The sequence below is a fragment of the Buteo buteo genome, chromosome 3, assembly GCF_964188355.1.
Source record: "Buteo buteo chromosome 3, bButBut1.hap1.1, whole genome shotgun sequence".
In the NCBI taxonomy this organism is placed as follows: domain Eukaryota; kingdom Metazoa; phylum Chordata; class Aves; order Accipitriformes; family Accipitridae; genus Buteo; species Buteo buteo.
This window is the reverse complement of record NC_134173.1, coordinates 65,760,263-65,780,459: the sequence shown is the minus strand read 5'-3', so window position 1 is coordinate 65,780,459 and position 20,197 is coordinate 65,760,263. Positions and strand designations below refer to the sequence as shown.

Genomic DNA, 20,197 nt, shown 5'->3' with positions numbered 1-20,197 from the left:
TCAACATACTTAGCTGAACATGGTTCAGATAAATATCTTATTTCCTTCTTTTCCTAGGAATTTTCCTCTGGCAAAATTGAATGTTTCAATGGACACTGTTTAAGATCAATGAGAAAAAACATGCCGCCCTGTTCAGACTCTAGCTTTGACAAAAGCATGGAAATATTAAGTGAAAATGTCAATCAAAGACACTTTACAAGGTATTGTATTTCTAGGTGTTCAATCTCTGCTCAACTTATAGAATGAAAAGGAAAAGTGAAAGCATGCACAATGAGTCACGTCATGATAAATCTACAGCTAAAAATCTGCAGGGGAATAAGATTATGTTAGTGTCAGTGCCAGTATCTTAGAACTAGAATCACTCTTCATTGTAGAAGTCTTCTGTTTGTATAAAAAACGTGCATCTTTTCCCAACTCCTTCAAGATCTCTCCTCCACTTCGGTTACTGAGATATTATTTGCCCTACTGAGACTTCAAGATTAGCAGGTTAGGTAATGTCTGTCCGTAAAGAGCTGTGTGCATATGGTACACAGCAGACTTGGGATCTGAATATTCCTTGTGGTCCCCAGGCGTTTCTTTGCATGACGTGGAGGACTGCATTATAAACTTGGTGAAGTTCCCCAGTCTTGAGGGAGAACTATACAATGCGGTATGATATAATACTTCGATACAATAATTCTTTCCTCCTTTCCTCTGCCCTCTTTCTTAATGTAGGCAGTTGGCAAAGCCAAAATCAGACCAAAAAAAAGAGGAATATAAAGAAGGTAAGTAGTGATAATTCCTTAGGATTCCTTTTTAGCCTGGTTTCTGAGAAAGATTGCATTTGGTCACTCTGTCTATTTAACTTGGCCCCAAAAAATTCTGAATTCGTCAGCCAAAATCAGCTGAAGTTGTGAGAACAGATATCTCAAAGATAGTGAATTTCCTATGAGTTTTATGAAGAGAAGTAGGTGCAAATAGAAAGATATGCTATTAATTCTTTTCAGGCTTGGGGAGAACGCAGTGTGAATTCCAGCCTGCTCTTAGGCACTAGAGAATCTGCCCTTAGCTTGGGTTTATTCATGACATGGATTTTCTGGAGTCTGCAGGACACAAATTAACTGAAAATCATTCTTGCAAATAGGAGGGAATATTGCAGTATAGTAATATATGTGACTTAAAAAGTAATTCAGTCATGAGATGCACAAACCCACTGATGTGGGGAAGGTGTCACTGAAGTTCCGTGATTTACCTTGGAACTAAATTGCCGTGCTGAGTACACAAGCGGACTTGGTGTGGTGAGGCCACTTGCTGGCAGCTGGGAAAATCTGTTAGCTCCAGGCAGTGTTCTGCCAGCCATGGGCTGAATGCAGGAGGGGGCTTGAAATGCACTTTGTGTGTAGTAATTCAAATTCTAATTGTGCAATGTCAATTGTTATTTACTCAGCTCAAATTTAGTTTTAGAGTTGGTGATGATGAGATCAAATCATAGCTGTGTTTATACTAACGCGGTGATGTATCTACTACTTTCTCACTGACCTCTCAACTGGTTTAATGATAGTGCAAGTAACGAACCCGTGGCAAAGGATGCTGTGTGGTAAATACTGGGCAGATCTTTTTTTAAAGCAAGCAAGCATTTGAGTTCTTTCATATTTGGGAGTTTATCTTGAGGTTTTTCTTCTCTTCTAGAGCTTTTGTGTCATGATGCAGAAAATGAAAGTGATGCATGCTTAAACAGCCTACTAAAAACATGCATCTTGAGAAGAGACATCCCACATAAACAATTTTTTAAAACAACTGTTAGATACAGTTTTGCACAAATGGAGTAAAAACACCTTAGAGAGAGGTATTTTTTGTTTTCACTTTTCCAGAAAGAAGTAACTGGAATAAACTTGCCTCCTGCATGAAACAAAAGTTGCATGTTTGTTTTCATTAGATTGGCTTTCCAGTCTATTAAAAAGTTGCTATACAAGTCATGCTTTTAAGTAGGTATTTTAAACATAAGTAATTTAAATTGAATGCTGTGGTCATGACAGTAACTTCTAATTCAGTATTTAAAGAAAAAATCAATCCACTGAAGATTTTTTTTACATTTTACTAGACCAACAGTGAAATAAAGGGAATAACAGATTTTCTGCCTCAAAATATTTTATATATTAATGCATTTTAGTCACCAGAACACTGAAAACCAGAGCTGATGCAAAAGCTGCAGAACAAGTCCATGAAGAAAATGGGGATTTGGAGGTCCGCCGAAGCTGCAGACTTCGACAAAGTCGTTACACCACTACAAATCAATCTGTTTTGTTTGACAAACTTATAACAAAGTAAGTGGCTTTTTTTCATCACCTTGTAAAGCTACTAAAATGAGTCTTATTAGCAAGCCTTTGTGCTATGGCATAATATTGGCTAGGGACATTCTCCTTATTTTGACAACAGAAAAAGGTATTGTTGTTCCTTGCAGCAAGAGCTAAATGTATTCAGTGGTGTGATGGGTTGACCCTGGCTGGACGCCAGGTGCCCACCAAAGCCGTTCTATCACTCCCCCTCCTCAGCTGGACAGGGGAGAGAAAAATATAACAAAAAGCTTGCGGGTCAAGATAAGGACAGGAGAGATCATTCACTAATTACTGTCATGGGCAAAACAGACTCAATTTGGGAAAATTAGCTCAATTTATTACAAATCAACCAGAGTAAGGTAATGAGAAATAAAACCAAATCTCAGAACACCTTCCCACCACCCCTCCCTTCTTCCCGGGCACAACTTCACTCCTGGATTTCTCCACCAAGCCCCCCCAGCAGCACAGGGGGACAGGGATGGGGTTTACGGTCATCATGCGTTATTTTCTGCCGCTTCACCTCCTCGGGGTGAGGGCTCATCACACTCTTCCCCCGCTCCAGCGTGGGGTCCCACCCACGGGAGACAGTCCTCCACGAACTTCTCCAACGTGGGCCATTCCCACGGGCTGCAGCTCTTCACGAACTGCTCCAGCGTGGGTCCTTTCCACGGTGTGCAGTCCCTCAGGAGCACACTGCTCCAGCGTGGGTGCCCCACGGGGTCACAAGTCCTGCCAGAAAACCTGCTCCGTGGGCTCCTCTCTCCACAGATCCGCAGGTCCTGCCAGGAGCCTGCTCCAGCGCGGGGTTCCCACGGGGTGACAGCCTCTTTTGGCCACCCACCTGCTCCGGCGTGGGGTCCTCCCTGGGCTGCAGGGGGACAGCCTGCCTCACCAGGGTCTTCCCCAGGGACTGCAGGGGAATCTCGGCTCCGGCACCTGGAGCATCTCCTCCCCCTCCTTCTGCACTGACCTGGGGGTCCGCAGGGCCGCTTCTCTCACGTGTTCTCACTCTCTGCTCCAGCGGCTGTTTCTCACTGTCCCGACGTTTTTTTTCCTTCTTAAAAGCGTTATCACAGAGGCGTTACCACTATCTCTGATTGGCTCGGCCTTGGCCATCCCAGAGCCGGCTGGTATAGGCTCTGCCCCGAACACAGGGGAAGCCTCCCGCAGCTTCTTACAGAAGCCACCCCTGTAACCCCCCCGCTACCAAAACTTTGCCGCACAAAACCAATACAAGTGGTTAAGCTGAGACTTCCCTACGTTACCCTGCGTATAGGAAGTGTTCTTGTGGTAACTGCTGGGCGGCAGTTGCCTTCTGTAGTAGAGTTCTACCACGGTTGCCTGGTTCGGAACTCTCAGAATGTTGTTAGAATGTTGTGCTCCTAACATTCTAACTGCCACTGCTCAGGCAGGGTCTCCTCCTGTCTGCTGCCTGTGCTGGTACGTCCTGCAATTCTTGTTAAATATGTTGGTTAATGTAAGGTGTGGGGCTTTGTACTTTGCAGCCAAGCTGTTTAACCCGAGTTCTTTGGAAATAGGTGCTTGTGGCTGTTTAAGACTTTCAGGTCTGAGAGTGTGCGCGGGAGGATGTGTTTGGAAGGTGCTTTGTGTGTAAAGAATTTGGGCACAGCCAGTGTTTAAACTGGCCACTGGTGTCTTCATTTTGGGATTGCCAGTTGTGGAGAGATCTTCATACTAGAGCATCTCTGATGTATAGGATGGGTGGGTTTATGTGTTGTCTTGTGAACCAAAATGATCACTTGATGTTGTGACTTTCAGTAGATTTAACTTGCCCTCTAAATCAATTTTCTTAGCATCAGAAGCGCCTTCATTTTTAATTAACTTTTCTTCCATGCTAACAAATATTTTTATAACGCTTGGTTGAGTTAAGATACTGAGGAAAGTTGGTTACAGCCAAAGTGAAGTAGTCCTAGTGTTTCTGCCTGTCTGTCCATGGCTTAATTCACTTTGTGAAGCTCAAATTGACGTTGTTTTCTAAAAGGTTTGCGAGGTGTAACAGCAGTGGGATATTTAATGCTACCATACGGAGCAACTTAAGTGCTATTAAAAACTGCCATAATTTCTTTCTGTTAGCTTACTTATCTTACGATGTTAAGAATTCTTTTTTTCCTAGTAAAACAGATATTTATTTTTTTTTACTGTGTTCAGCAAGAGGGGAAAATAAACCTGAAAACAGTGTATGTTTGCAAATCCTCAAACGCTTGTTCTTAGATTTCTCTATAAAAAGTAAACATTTGACCTAATTTTTAAGTAGTGTTTAAAAACTTGGCTAAGTGTCAATGACTCTTGCTTTGTGCATACTATATTAAAATGTCATACTCATTATGCGTTTTAAATGGTTTTTTTGGTATTTGCCTATCTTTACTCTTACATGTCAACTTTTTATCTTAGTACTGCAGAAGCAGTCTTGCAAAAAATGGATGACATGGAGAAGATGCGTAGACGGCGAATGATGGAAGACCTTGGGGTGTTCCATGATCCAGAAGTAGATACTAATTTACTTTACTATTTTTGTATAAGTAGTGTATTTCACATAGTGAAATTGTTTATTTGTAATTTTAATTTAGCTGAAATAACTTCGTCCAAAAAGTAGTGTAGTCTAAAATAACATTTGTTTTTGCTCTCTAATTATAATTTAACATTTTACTGTTATGGTCATGCTACATATACGCTCTAAGGGTGGAGGAAATATCTTCTTCAGAAGACATGAAATAGCAGTGATATGCTGAAATACATGTCTTATACTACGCTTTCTGAATTGCCTTATGATTTTTGAATGGACACTGTTTACAAACAACTGTTTCAGGACTTGGGTTTTCACTTCAAATCTTACTAAAAACTGAATTCATTGATGTCTGCTTTACCTATGTTTGTTCTTGTGTCAGCCTTGCCTGTGAGCTTAAGTAGTGCTCTGTCCCTAGAGGAACTTATGTTAAAATTATATACAGCAATCGTATTTCCTCAGTCTTAGTTTTGCTCTATTAAATTAAGTTCTTCTGCTGTCCTTTTGAATGGCAGGCACTTCAGTTTTTAAACATCTTCATAGCCTGCTTTCATAGTTTTTTGTTTAGATCTGAATTCCTTTTTTTTTTTAAAATGAAATCAGAATTGTCTGTAGTACTTTGTATATCATCTCTCAAATGCCCGTATGAATTTTTTTTGTCTGCTAGGAATTGCCTTTTCCTGGGTTCTGCCACGCTCTTGGATTATTAACTTGTGATTAATTGATACACTCAGTTTTGTATCTAGATAAGTATTTAACTATCACATGTACTAAACCCTATTTTAGGCAGAAATTCTTGTTACTAATCCTGGGTGCCAGAATGATGTTCCTGTTTTCTCCTGTACATTAATTTAAACTTTTGTGCATATGGCGTGCCTTGATGTTACTATATAGGCAGCAAATATGCCCATGTCAGGTTTTCTGCATATTTGTGACTGATCCTTCTTGTTTCTTTTAATTAGGAAAACCTTGATAGGTACTCCCGAGGAAACAAAGAAATCCAAAGAGCTGATGAAGAAATGGCTGATAATCAAGGCAACATTGTAGGTTAGTTCTGTTTTAAATTTTCTCTACTATACTCTAGCCGAAAGCCTTGTCTTAAACAATTGAGACGAGCTGAACTACTGGGTATTTTTCATCTATTAAAAAAATCTGTATTGCTGTTGACACTACAAGCCATAGTCATGGACTCTAGGGCTGTACTGTAGTGAGCTCAGAACAGGTATTCAGAGGAAAAAGAAAATCAGTGCTTTTCCAAAATGCTTACAAGATAAAAGGCAACAGATGGCTGTGGACAGGTGGGAATACAAAGAAATCGATGGTATTACTCAGAACAAGAAAGAGTGATCTTGCTACAGCAGGAGCATGACAGTTTTCACGGTTTTGAGCAGCACAGCGAGAATATTCAGGAAGTAAGGTAGTCTGCCAGATGTGTATGGAAAGCTCCTCTTGAGCATGAGGATCAGCAGGGGAGAAGATAGTGTTGTTCATTTTTGTGTTTAGCAGGTCATCAGTGGAAGCTGCTGTCCTGCTATCCGGGCCTCTAATTAGGACCTGTCATCCCTGTACTTAGTGAGAAATAACACGAGGAACCTTTCTCTTTCTGAAAATAGTGGTTTTCGTAGGAGCCGCATCTTAACTAAGCAAGATGACAGAATTGTTGTTACTAAGACTGATGAGAAGTCATCCAGCAATTTCAGCGAGGACAGAATAATATCTATATGTATGCTCCTCTGTGTTTTATAATTTCTGGAATGTGTCTTGCATAAATTGGTCTTAAGGTTTTGCAGGTTTTCATTAACAAGAAGGTAATAGTAAAACCTATAGGCATTTGTGTAGTGCATTTTGAATTTAATATAATTTGCAACCGTACTTAAACAGTTGAATGCTATGTCTATGTACAGTAGTTTCCTCAGGAGAAAGTGAAGAGAAAGAAGATGAGGATGGTGAAGACACTCGAAAGCGTTACGACTTTCGGCAGAGGAAAACTGTTGAGCGCTATCAAGCTCCATTGGAAAGTAGGTTATGTGCACAGTTTCTCTCAAGAGCTAATTTCTTGCATATAAGTGAGATTTTTTTTGAATGAAAATATATACACACACTCAACTTCTATTTAAATTTCTTACCTTCATTCTGCAAATAAATTTTATTAAATGCATATATCCTGTGCATGTTATATTTCTTTGCCATTTGGCATACTTATTGTTGTTTTTTTGTAAAATAATGATCTATGTATCCTTGAAAGAATAGTAATTAAACAGACTTGACAATCTTACTCTTGTGATTTTCAATTCTCCTTAAAAAGCAGGTGTGTGTTTTTTCACTTCTACTGTGCACTGATTTAAAAAAAAAAAAAAAATCGCCCCCCCAATCACTTGAAACTCCCCCTGAAATTAGAGATGGGTGAAACACATCACATTTTCCACCTCTTTCACTATCCTGCTTTCTCTTCAACTTGTTTGTAAAATTATTCTAAATTCTTTGCTTTCAACAGAACCAAGACAACGTAAGATTTATTTTTCGGGCCGGTCTTCACCTGTCAGACAGAGATACTCATTTAGAAATAATCAGTCACAAGACTCTCGCTCCAAAAGAACTAACAGGTTGGTGTATGGGTAGTGACAGTTCTTATTTATCAATAGCGCTGCCAGTCACATTACTGAATAATGCTTTCAAGGGTTTTTGGATTGGTGGTAATTACAGATTAATAGTATGATTATTGCTGTGGTGGTCTGAGGGTATAAAGAAAACAAATATGGGGGGAGGCTATACTACTTTTTAGCCATTAGACTTTTTTAAAAAGTATTTGTAGTTACTGATAAGGTGATTATGGAGGTTGTGGCTGAGATTGTATAACTGAAATTCTTTTGTTCTGGAATTGAAGCCACAATCTCCCTCTGAAAATCTTAGACTACTTAATCTTGAAGGATACAAATTACTTTCTTAAAACTGAAGATAATATAATTAGAGGGAGAGCCTGTGTTGAAGTTTTAATGGATTTTTTTTTTTAAATCTCTCAAATACTGATTCTGGTTTCTCTTTGGAATCAGTTAATGTTTCTGTTTGAAACTCTGCTTAAACAAGAAAAATGCTAAATGAAATCATAAATTATAAATTGCAATAGCAATGACAAAGGGGTTTTGGATCCTGTAAGCAGTTAGAGCATGGAGAATGTTGTCTCTTGCTAGATGTGAGCACTTTGTTTAGCATCCTTGAAAGCAGACAGGGAAGGAAGGATTTTTTTAAGCAAATTTTTAAATAAGCTAAAAAGGTTTATATTTCACAGAGTGGATACATAATGCTAAGTGAAACTCGATTTGTGTGTGTGTGAGAGAGAGAGATTGGACAAAATGAGTAATTTGTTTATGAAATTTCTTGCAAAATAGTTAAACATTTTACCTTCCTAAGAAGAATTACATTTTACTGTCACAAGGAAAGTCATGTAATGTACTTTGAAATCAGATTCATAAGGAATACAATGATCTGGAAACTTACTGGATCTCAGGGTAAATTCTGAGATAGAATTCACTTAAATTTTTATATTACTTAGTGTGTACTTCATTTTTTTTACTTGTTTGTTTAAATGTTTGCAGATGGAAGCAGGCAGCCCACAACAGTGATTCCACATCCTCTTCTTCCTCACCATCCTCATCTGATGATGAAGAGAATTTTGAGAGGTGTAGGAAGCACAGCCGTAACAGAAATTTAAGAAGGTTAATGAAATTGGAGAATAGGGGAGGGAGGATCTACTTGGGAGGAGTTTGCATCTGCCTAACCATGAAGTGTTATCCTCTTCATCTTGTAGACTTTCTAAATTGTGGCAATATTTAATCATATCTGTTGATACTGACAACTGTAACTGGACTCCCTAAAATTGGATTTTTAGAATTGATTTTTAATAAGCAATTTGATTTCTAGGCAGGAGTGCGGGGAGGAACACTTTTATGTAATCTTTTAATGTAAAATTCTACTGCTGCTCTGCTTTACAGTAGTTTATTCAGAAAGCAAACCACCATAACAGAAAATGTTATAAATAGAGGAAATGACAGAGGTTTTGTTACTTAACAAATGCTCTAGAAACACTATTTTTACTAACAATCTAACAAATAAATTTTCAGCCCGATGTCTTTCAGATGTGTGTCTTCTGGAACACACATCCCAAAGTCCTCAGGAAGGACCAGCAGTGGTGGGCTGCCTTTATAATGTTAATCCACACTGAAATAAGTATCTCCTTGGGCTCTAACTTTTTGAATGTAGAAGCAAAAATCCTTGAAAGATGCCAGTGTGTTTTGGGGGGGGGTTCTTCCATCACACAAATCAAGGTCAGTTCCTGGTCTCCACATATGGAATAACTTGCATTCATGTTATGTGCTGTGTTGACTGGTATGGATATTCGTAAGTGCTAAGAGTTCTTAAAATAATTAACTCAGTTTAATGTCTGGAGTGACCATTTTCCTTTATTTACTTGTGGCCATTAAGTATAAAACAATTTGAATGAATATTTAACTATTTAGGAAGTTTATGCTTATTTATAAGGTCTTCCGCATTCACTTGCCATCGTTATAAAAGCAAAAATCTGCATCTGAAGTTAGAAATTACCTTTCTCTTTCTCCTTAATTCAAATCAGGTGTCTTCCAGTAAACTTTCAGAAAGATGACTTAAAGGGAATTCACAAGGATCGAATGAAAATTGGAGCAAGTCTGGCTGATGTTGATCCAATGCAAAGAGATTGTTCGGTATGTATTTTTAGTTCATTGTGTCAGTGAGATGTTTCCAGTGTTTATAGAAGCTTTCAATAATGTGCCATCTACAACTACCTTGGTTTACAGTTTTCTCTCAAGCAATCTGAGAATTGCGCAGAATGTTTCCTTTGTGCTGACATATAATTTCTGATGGAACCTTACTGAGATTGCAGCTTTCTTTAACATGTAAAATGTGTTCTGTTGAATTTGTCTTTAGGTACGATTTGATGGTGTGGGTGGTCTTTCTGACCACATTTCTGCTTTAAAAGAGATGGTTGTTTTTCCACTGCTTTACCCAGAAGTCTTTGAGAGATTCAAAATCCAACCTCCAAGGTAACAGACACTGTTTAAAACTATAAATTCTAATTCACCTATTTTCAGGAGAATATTCAACTGAGATATCAATATGTTTCCATTCTTCAAAATTTTCAGCAGTGTTGATGGGGTTTTTAGCAGTAGTAAAAAGCAATTTCTTAAATTTTCAATGTCAAAATCTTGGATAGAATTCAGAATATATGTAGGTTTAAAGATTTATTGTGTTGTGAGAATATACTTTAAAAGTGTCTTGCCTTTAAAAGGTGGGGTTGGGGTGTTTTTGTTTTGAGTTTTATGTACAAGTCAACTTGGTTGGTTTATAAGCAGGAAGGAATTATCTACTGGTATTCAAATTTAATTTGCTGCTTGGAAGTCCAGCTGTCTCTCCCACTGACTCTCTCCCACCCACACCCACCCCCAGGTGCTCATGTATCAATTTTACAATTGATAGGACTTGCAGCTAGAACCTTGCAGTGTTTGTTGTACTTGGGCTAAAATAAGAATCTGTCCACGTCTAACACAGCTAAATTAGTTCTGTGTTATTAAATGAAATTATTAGAGAGTTAATTGTTAGCTTTATATGTTCTTGATCAGCAAAACTCAGTCATGGTATATTGAAATACGACTTTATATTCTTTGCTTTCAGTAACTTTAAAAGTATTACAAATAATGAAAAGAAAATCTTTCAGTGTTTTGCTTCTTTATTCATTGAAATTCTTTTTGAAACAGCAGTGTATTAGCTTTTCTAGTTGAAGGCTGTATTTACCTGGAAGTGCAAAATACCCTCCCAGCTTTAGACTTCCTCCTCATTTAACATCAGCAGTGGATGGTCTGGGAGACCAAATGCAGTAACTTAAAGCTTTTTAAGGGAGAATGAAATGCTTCACTATCAAATCTTGCCTTTTGTGAAAACAAGAATGAATATGCAGTGCATCATTGAAAAATGAACTGGTGATTTATAAGTTAGCTCAGTCTCAGATTCTGTGCTGAAGTTTGTTCTCGTTTGGCTCCACTGTGCTGTAGCCACCGCTGTTAGTTTGTTGGCAGTTTTGGAAGTGTCCTTCTATGATCTTTTCTCAAGGTTTTGTACATCTGCGTTATCCTCTTTATTCGTTTCATTTGCTGCCTTGTGGAATTGTGTAAGAACACAAAATTTTCATCTGTTTTGACTTTTCTCACACTTCAGCTGTTACCGTTGCTTATACATGGAGTGTTTTGTTTAGGAGAGAAGAATTGTGTGTTTTAGGGATGGGGGTTGTAATAGGTACTTTTCCAGGATGTTTTTTTCTTACGTGATTTTTTTTCTTTTTTTTTTTTAATTGCAGAGGCTGTCTATTCTATGGTCCACCAGGGACTGGAAAGACACTGGTTGCTCGTGCACTTGCTAATGAATGTAGCCAAGGTGACAGGAGAATAGCCTTTTTTATGAGAAAAGGTGCTGACTGCCTGAGTAAATGGGTGGGGGAATCTGAACGACAGCTTCGTTTACTGTTTGATCAGGTAAGGCTGAAATGTGACATGTGTTGTGTCTGAGTTGTAACTGTAATTTTCTGTGGTCAGTATTTTTAAGACCTTGCTCCTTTTTCTGTTTTGTCAGTTCCTTCCACTGAAATGGGATGGTTAGTGTTTCCTTTTTTAGTGGGTTTTTTAGGGGCTTGAATGTTGAGATGTGTTGTGAAAGATTAATAAAACAAATGAGAAAACCTCACAAAGCAAACCCCTGCTCCCTTCCTCAAAAAAAAGAAGCCACAAAAAAGGTTTCAAGAGGCCAGAGATGGTGTCTTTAGATCAGAGGGAAACTGATGGAGGCTGAAAGCATGGTCATTTAAATTCATAACAGAAGCTTGCTTCCAGAATCTGTAATTGAATTAAGTCCCGGCTCTGTTCTCGGTGGTTGCCAAATAGCTGTAAAAACTACTGCTATGATTTGTTTCCTGTCACCCAGTCTCAGTGGGTTGACATAGGCTGCTGTCTTCCATTACTTGTGCCACTTACTCCATTAGATCAATTAGTAGAGATCCCTGATGCTAGTCTGAAAAATCTAGTTTCAGTGACTTTCCAGCCATACCGTTTTTCATGCATTTTCTCCTTAAAATAGTGCTGTTTTACTTACATCAATATTCCTGTGTTTTCATTCTAGGCCTACCAGATGCGACCTTCAATTATTTTCTTTGATGAGATAGATGGTCTTGCTCCTGTACGGTCCAGTAAACAAGACCAAGTTCATAGGTAGTACATTTTTTGTACCTACATAGAAGCTGCTTGATCTTTGTGAAAAGACAACCACAACCTATTTAACTCTATGTGACACATTCATTTATCCTGAAAACTAGTAATTCAATGCTACTAAATTTCAGATGATTTTTAAACAGTAATTGAAAACAATTCACTAAGCTTGATATCAGCACAAGGCCTGTGTTACCTTATCTATTTTTTTATGTCTTAAAATGAGTCTTTCACTAATCAGCATCTCATCAATTAAAAGCTTGTCCTTTTTGAGTGATTATTGGAGAAGGTCATGTAGAACGTAACAAAATTTACTAAACCAGTGAATGAAAATTGTATTTTTCTGTTAGCTCTATTGTATCAACACTTCTGGCACTTCTGGATGGCTTAGACAGCAGAGGAGAGATTGTGGTAATCGGAGCCACCAACAGACTGGATTCCATAGATCCTGCTTTACGAAGACCTGGACGCTTTGATCGAGAGTTCCTCTTCAACTTGCCAAATAAAGAGGTCAGAACTTAAACTCAACCTTAATGCTAATGTGGCAAAGTCCATCTTTATAACAAAACCATGTAACAATGCAGTATCATGGAGCAGTTAAAGTCGAAACCAGTATTGTACAACTTGGACAAAAGAGGGATATCTGGAGAGACTGTGTTGTACTGTGGAGGGCAGATCTGGTACTGAATATGTATGAGTAAGATGACTTCAACAAGTAGTTAGTTCTATAATTAGTTTTGGTTCCACTGTGACCAGCCAAGAAGATGGGATGCTGCTAGTCACTGAAATGTTTAAGAAAGAATGAGTGTATGAATTGACTATAAATTACTGCTATCTCATCTTGAAAATGAAAGAACTGGTATGGACATAAGAATTCCTTTTTGCTAACAAAAAATTATCAAGGCTGGTGCTAGAGCAAATTAAAATTTTTCATTCCCAAAGCGGTTCATTTTTGCTTATTTATTTAATCCACTTAGGCACTTTCACCCTGGAGTGCTCTTGCTCTCTGTTCTTGGTTTATGAATGGACAGTGGATGTACCTGTGTTGGATTGTTCCCAGGCTGGGTATCCTGGGAGATACCTCTAAGTATTTTGAGATCTGACATTCTTACTGGTGCTTATTAATAGGGAGTTCGCTAAAGATGTGAAGTATGCTTCACAGGTGGTTTTGTGGTTTTTCTCTGGCTATCACTGATACTTCTTTTATTAGCACTTTTTGGAAAAAGGATAAAATGCTTATTGGATTGAAGGCTAGTAAAAGTGCACTGAACAGTGTATTAAACAAACATTTGTCTCCAGTTTTTACCTGCTTTCAGGAACAGGAGAGGAAGTGCCATGAAACTGTGGCAGAATTCTAGAAATCTGCCATAATTAATATGTGTACCAGGAAATACTTAAATGAAAGTCTTGCTAAGATCAGAGATGGAGACAGGCAACATTTGACATTTTCTGGATCAGTGACAGTAGTTTGAGTCATAATTATTGTTCTTCTTTGTAGCAATTTGAAATGTAGTGCTAGGACTGTTTTCCTTGAACGAACTGGCAGAAGAACAAATTTGATGAACTAATGACAATGTCACCATGAAATTTTGCTAAATTTGAGAAAATTTTCTTTGATGAAAAATGTCTATTTGCAGATATGTTTTTTACTACAATTTTTTCCTCGCGATCATTAGGTCTCATACTTTTGGAGAATTACTTTTTACGGAAGCTATAAATGCCTTTTATTTCACTGCAGGCCTCCAGAAAAAGTTTAATGTAACAAATTGAGAATTATTAAATTTCCTGCTTGAAAAAGCAGAGAGCATATTAAGTGAACTTTAAAATACTGAAAAGTTTAGCAGATAAGAAAAGTATTTGTATTAATGTGAGGGGGTTTGTGGTGTTTTCGGTTTTTTGAAGAGAAAACTTAGTATATACTAAAATGCAACCATTTTATTTCCAGGCTAGAAAAGAGATTTTCAAGATTCACACAAGAGACTGGACCCCTAAACCATTGGACACGTTTCTTGAAGAGCTAGCTGAAAAGTGTGTTGGTAAGTTTGAAAACAAAATGAGTTATTGCATGTGATTGAGTCCTAAGGAATCTGAGCTTGTACCAGGCAGTACCCAAGCTCTTGTGCCTTGCCGCAGACCGAGGCAGTGAGGCAGCTGGCATGCCTTGGGAGCAAACAAATTTTGATGTTTCTTTTCTTAGAATTTTCTTTTTGTCTCTCAGAATATTGAATGGGTTTTGGGCATCTTCCTCAGGAGCAAAGTTTTGATTAGGTGGCTGCTTCATAAGCGCAGGATATCAGGTTGCGAGCCACGTAACAAAACTTCTCTGCAGTGTAGTAACTCTTTAAAGTCTCTTTATCTGTTATTTTTTGGCTGCATACAAAGTCTTTCAGTGTTGCACTTTGGAAACCTTGGCCTTGACTTATCTGAGATTGACATAACATTTGATTCTTGTTTTGTTTACTAGGATACTGTGGTGCTGATATTAAATCCTTATGTGCTGAAGCTGCCCTCTGTGCTTTGCGCCGCCGCTATCCTCAGATATACAAAAGTAGCCAGAAACTGCAGTTAGATGTCGCTTCTATTAAAATAACAGCAAAGGATTTTGTCACGGCCATGCAGAAGACTGTTCCAGCTTCGCAGAGGGCTGTAGCTTCACCTGGGCAAGCGCTATCACCTGTTTCAAAACCACTGTTTCAAAACACACTAGCAAGAATTTTAGAAGCCTTGCAGAGAGTATTTCCCCATGCAGAGTTTGCACTAAAGAAAGACCAACAGCAAGGTATAACGATAACGTCCATTTCTTAAAAATGCTGCCAAAGCAAAAACATACACAAACCTCTCAGCTGTAATGACAGTAGAATTTTACAATACGCATGTGCACACCTTTATTTCAGGAATGTCATGCGTCGTTTTTATTCTGGATTCTAAACTGAAGTGCTGGATGGGAGCTGTGAATGACTCACAATATGAAGTAGAGAACTATGCATTCTCTACTGCATCACCCTGTTTCTGGCAGTAGCTAACATATTTATCATTTGTAGGGATGATCTAAGGTTTAATGTATGAGGCACCTCCTTCAAAATAAATGTTTAAATGAGGGGAGAAGGGCATTTTTACAAGAATGCTTCTAATTCCTATCTGAAGAATGTCAGGACCACAATACAAGTATAAGTGGTTTAAGCTAAATACTGTTTTAGCTATCATGATTTTTAACCATAGTCTCTTAATTTAAATGTTTGTGCATCACACCGTACACTTGCACATGAGATCAGAATGTTTTTGTAGTGTATACCTGGGGGCTTGGCTTGCATAGCATATGTGAGCTTACCTTCCTGACTGCATCAGCCTTGATCAGCTTTAGTCTGTCAGTTGGTGAGAGCAAATAAGTTGATAAACTCACTCCACTCCTGATTAATGGAGATCTGTGGTTAGTTATTATGGTAATCCCTTGAGAATATCCTACTAGTATTACACTGACTAGAGCTGGGAGATGAATTTGCATTGGTAAAATAGAGGCAGAAATCCACCAACAAAATAAAAGCAGAGAAGCTAGGAGACTGGTAATTGCATCCCCTCTCTGTTGTCTGCCTTCCATTATCTCCTCCTTTGGTGATCTTTGAGGAGCCTTATTTAGAAGATGTGTTGGTCTGTATGTTCTGACTCTCACTAGTCCTAGACAAATGGAAGTCTATGGCCTTGCTGGGTTTTTCAGGCATCTGCGTACTACAGAAGTTGTTCCTAATCATCTTTATTCCAAGGAAAAAAAACTCCCAAGTTTTCACCAATGGAGAGATATGCCTTATGCAAATCATGGGACTTAAGACAGCTTTGTAGAGACTTGTGCAATCTCCTTAGGTCTGTGGTAGGATGAACTCTTCAGAAAATAGCATTCAGCGTGTGCCCTCAAATGAAGAAATACAAGATAAGGGGTTTCCAGCACTGATTTAGAAACTGTATTAATGCAAGAGCGAGATACAGACTATTCAGGAAAGTTAACAAATCTCTCTTGTCTTTCAGACAGTTTAAATGATATTTTAAGAAATGATGTAATTGACAGTGATGAGGAATCACTATCAATCTTTGAAGACAAGCCAATGGATAAAATGCCTGGTAGACAAAAGAAAAAATTCCTCGATTTTAGCAGGTAAATGTTTGTCCCCTTTATGTTTACATTTTTAAGATGGCTGGGTCTGTAAACAGTTTTGGCATGAGGGGTGGTAGACAGTGAAGTGTGTGTGGGGGGGGTGATCAGTATTTGCAAGAAGTAAGTGTGAAGATCCGGCTGAGTATTAATGTTCTAAGAGAGTACACTGCCATAACCCATCAAACTGAATGGCACAGCCCTCTTTTCCTAAGTCAAAGTGGTCCACAGACTATTAGAACGTGTGATTTAATCCATGGTATTCCTTGACAGACTCAAGACTGAAGAAATGTACTGTCTGTCCTTTTAGCTAAAAAAATGCTATGGATTTGTGTAGCCATCTTATGCCCTTCTACCTTCCAAGAGTGTTAAACCAGTAGTGAATTATGTAGCAGCTACAAAATTGAGAAATGGTGTGTTAAAACACTGTGAGAAAAACTTAAACAATGTCTGCATTTTGTACCTTTAACCTACTAAGTTCATGTTAATCTTTTGACATTTTAATGTGGAAGTCGTATAAGCCAACAGTTGAAAAACACATTATTGTTGTCACTGTTACGTCAGTTATTTTTCTCAATTTCTATTGCTGTGCTGTCCAGAAAATCTTCCGACCTGCTGTGGTTGGTTAGGTCTCTAGGATCTTTGACTTCACCCAGTAAAGATACAACAGTGTTGTGGTGGAAAAAACAAATGCTATTGACAAATATGTTTTATGCTAGTAAAGCAAGATTATTAGGAAATTAATACACAGTTCAAAGTGAAACAATTAGAATGCCTGAATAAAATAAATATAAATATACATATTTAGTGTACTGCCGTAATTTAACCAATCCAATTGTGTAATTCTTCAGATAACAGGTAATGTGTTTCAGTGCCTACAATATTTTTCCTCTAGAATTATTGTTCTGCTCCTTGCTTCCCACCATCTTCAGTAACTGTGGCCAAATTTCAGCTAAACTTGATAGATGTAGAGATCTCACCGTTACTTAAACTTAAGACCTACTGAAAATTGGTGAGGGTGGTGAAGAGATCCAGACTGGTGTGTGCTGAGAGAGTTGCTATTCTCCCCCATATCAGGTTACTGACCAGTTGTTGTGTATTTAGCTGGACAGTCCCCCGTGGGATTTAAGAGCTCTTACTTAACCCAGCCAAACGAATAGCAGACATGCTGGGGATTGGCAGGATTTCTTAGAGGAGGTATGGTACAAGTTTGTAAGACAATGGGCTTTGATAGTCTTCCTGATCACAGACCAGCTTATTATTTGCTGGAATATGGAGAGTATTTACCAATTTAAAAAAAAAAAAAGTGTATAGAAAAAAACCCTTTAACATCTGTGTGTCTATTCATCACTTAACATTTTTAAACTTGTTTTCTTCTTATTGTTCTAGAAATGCTTATAACCAGCCAACATCTTGCAGGCCACGGTTCTTACTAGTTGGAGAGCCAGGATGCGGGCAAACCTCTCATTTGGCACCTGCAGTAATACATGCCCTGGAAAAGTTTCCAGTTTATACACTAGACCTCTCCGTTTTGTTTGTTAGCGCCACGTCACCAGAAGAAACATGTGCACAGGTGTCTTTTTTCTCTTTAATCTCATAGGATTCATGAACTGTATATAAACTAGTAAAGTAAGCAAAATTCATTGTTAATGGAGGTGGCCTGGTTTGAATGTGCTCTTATGTTTACTTCTGTCTGAAAATCCACTTTTCTAGATCGAGTGATACTGAATAAGGATGTTATACAAGGCCATATTTTCCATTCCAAATTAAGCAGTGAAGATGTTGCTAGCAGCTCAGTAAGATGGGAGGTGCTGCTAATGAACTCTTCTTTATGGCAAGAAATCCTGCTGGTCTTGGTGGGATCCAGGAGGTTTTTTTCATTGCTTCTTAAGAATTTGTGCTCACAGTAGATGGCTTTGCATCAGCCTGACTGCGTCATGCCTTTTTTGTAGCCTTCTTTTTTATTATATTTGCAAGGCAATCAAGGTTTTGGGGAAAAGAAGTGTTTCTTTTTACATATACATATACAGCTTGTACTGCTGCAGTATATACAGTAAAAGCGTTAAAATTCATGGAACGCTTATATTTGTACACTGGTGTGTTTTTCCTAACTAGGAAAATTAAGTATAAGCTGTTTTCCTTGTTACTTATAGGCAGGAAATCCATTTCGTTGTTTGGCATCACTGTATTAAAATATTTTGACCTTTAGTAGCAGCACTTGAGAGCTGTACAAGTAAGGACAGACACATTACATGATTGGATACTCATTTGTCATGTAAGAGTATCAAATCCTTTTTTGTTACGCGATGCTTGCATCTGCGGTCATGTAACTACCACATCTAGTCATTGCCTGGATATAGCACATGCGCTTCCCATCTTGTGGCAGGAACTCCCTAAATATTGATAATCTGAAGGGGTGCACAGAGAAATTTGTCATGTGAAAGAACTGCTGCCACTTCCCTCATGTGCTAGATGCATGTTGTCTTCTGTGACTGAGGTACCATCTGTAGGCAGTGGTGTGTGATCTTCCAAAGCACGTAATTTGGTCTGATGGATCATTTGGTAATGAGAGGCTGTGAGTGATTTAGCTACTCAGGCGGGCTAAAGACTGGTCACTTCTTATAAAATGTACTTGAAATTATGAATTGTAACCAGACTTCTTTTACAATGTCAGCCCTCATCTTTTCACGTAGGTCTTTGTTTGTTCAGACTGTGCTTCAGACTGACTTGGATATGTGCCCGCTCTGAATTGAAAATGGTGTAGTTGCAGTCATGTAGCAATTTACCCAGACTAATACATCTTGCTGAAGGGTTAGTTTTGTTTTTTCAGGTACACCAACACACCAGCTGAGTTGTGAGGCTGTTTAGGAGTTATCTTACACCTAAGTAGTTTTGAAATCAGGCAGAGATTCAGATCTGTTTCTGTCTATGTAGCAATGTCTCCATTTGAGTCAAAGTGAAAATTTTATCTTGCTGTTAAGAAGTTGTTCTTTTGTTGGTTTGTTTTGATATTTTGGCTTCATGTACTCCTATTTTGTAAGATAGTTTGACTGATACGTAGTTAGTTATTAGCCTATTCTGCATGGTTTAGTTTTCTTATCCAAGCTTTCATTTTACCAGTTGATGAGAGAAGCTCAAAGAACAGCACCAAGTATAATTTATATCCCACATATCCATTTGTGGTGGGAGGCTGTTGGAACTACATTGAAAGCTACTTTTACAATGCTACTGCAAAACATTCCAGCATTTGCTCCGGTTTTGCTGCTTGCAACCTCTGATGTGCATCACGCAGATCTCCCGAAAGAGGTATTTCTGTTGATACTTTTTTTTACTTTTTTATTCAATTTCTTCTTAATTTATAAATCCTTTAAGCAGTGGAGTACTGTGCACTCTTAAGCAAATTCATACTGCTATTACTCAGGCAACCTAACCAGGTCTCTTAAAATTTGTTTAGACAAAACAATGCTGAAAGCACTTGACTAAAGTGTTTTCTGAGTAAAGAGATTGACATTGACACAACTTTTTCTCTCTTCTCACACACTCATGTTTATTAGACATATGTATAAATTTACTTCAGACAATAATTCCAGTGACTTCAAGATGGTAAGGTATGTACTTACTTGTGCTTGAAATGTAAATGGGAAAAAGATATTTTTACTAGAAAGTGAAAGATAGTTTTACTGAAAAAGTCCAGTGGTCATGCTGTTAATGATGGAATGTAATTTCAAATGTAAATTCGTTAATAAAAATGTCAATTTCTTTCTTCATATAGGTGGAAGCTTTACAAATTAGAAAGCTAAGTTCCAACTTCTGTTTAAGTAACTTGGAAATAAATTTTTATTTGCATTCCTTAACAAAATTCAATAGGAGTACATGCTTAGCTTTCTAGACATCTGAGAGTGTGCATTAAAGGATGGTGTTCAAAATGTGAATA

General features: G+C 38.1%; 1 protein-coding gene across 5 annotated transcripts in view; it reads left to right on the top strand.

Moving 5' to 3' along the window:
- Positions 1–20,197, top strand: part of ATAD2 (ATPase family AAA domain containing 2) — a 39,314-nt gene that overhangs the window by 6,202 nt on the left and 12,915 nt on the right. For 3 of the 5 annotated variants that reach the window (XM_075023905.1, XM_075023907.1, XM_075023908.1), the window contains exons 2-19: positions 58–200; positions 715–764; positions 2,150–2,303; positions 4,728–4,821; positions 5,802–5,886; positions 6,744–6,857; positions 7,334–7,442; positions 8,433–8,552; positions 9,467–9,575; positions 9,799–9,914; positions 11,222–11,396; positions 12,037–12,125; positions 12,473–12,632; positions 14,068–14,158; positions 14,587–14,901; positions 16,140–16,266; positions 17,653–17,836; positions 19,384–19,569. In XM_075023905.1, coding sequence (XP_074880006.1) covers positions 58–200; positions 715–764; positions 2,150–2,303; positions 4,728–4,821; positions 5,802–5,886; positions 6,744–6,857; positions 7,334–7,442; positions 8,433–8,552; positions 9,467–9,575; positions 9,799–9,914; positions 11,222–11,396; positions 12,037–12,125; positions 12,473–12,632; positions 14,068–14,158; positions 14,587–14,901; positions 16,140–16,266; positions 17,653–17,836; positions 19,384–19,569 — 2,421 coding nt within the window. Of the gene's footprint in view, positions 1–57; positions 201–714; positions 765–792; positions 1,826–2,149; positions 2,304–3,403; positions 3,756–4,727; positions 4,822–5,801; positions 5,887–6,743; positions 6,858–7,333; positions 7,443–8,432; positions 8,553–9,466; positions 9,576–9,798; positions 9,915–11,221; positions 11,397–12,036; positions 12,126–12,472; positions 12,633–14,067; positions 14,159–14,586; positions 14,902–16,139; positions 16,267–17,652; positions 17,837–19,383; positions 19,570–20,197 lie in introns of those variants that run through there. The other 2 variants (XM_075023910.1, XM_075023909.1) reach the window with 2 other exon arrangements.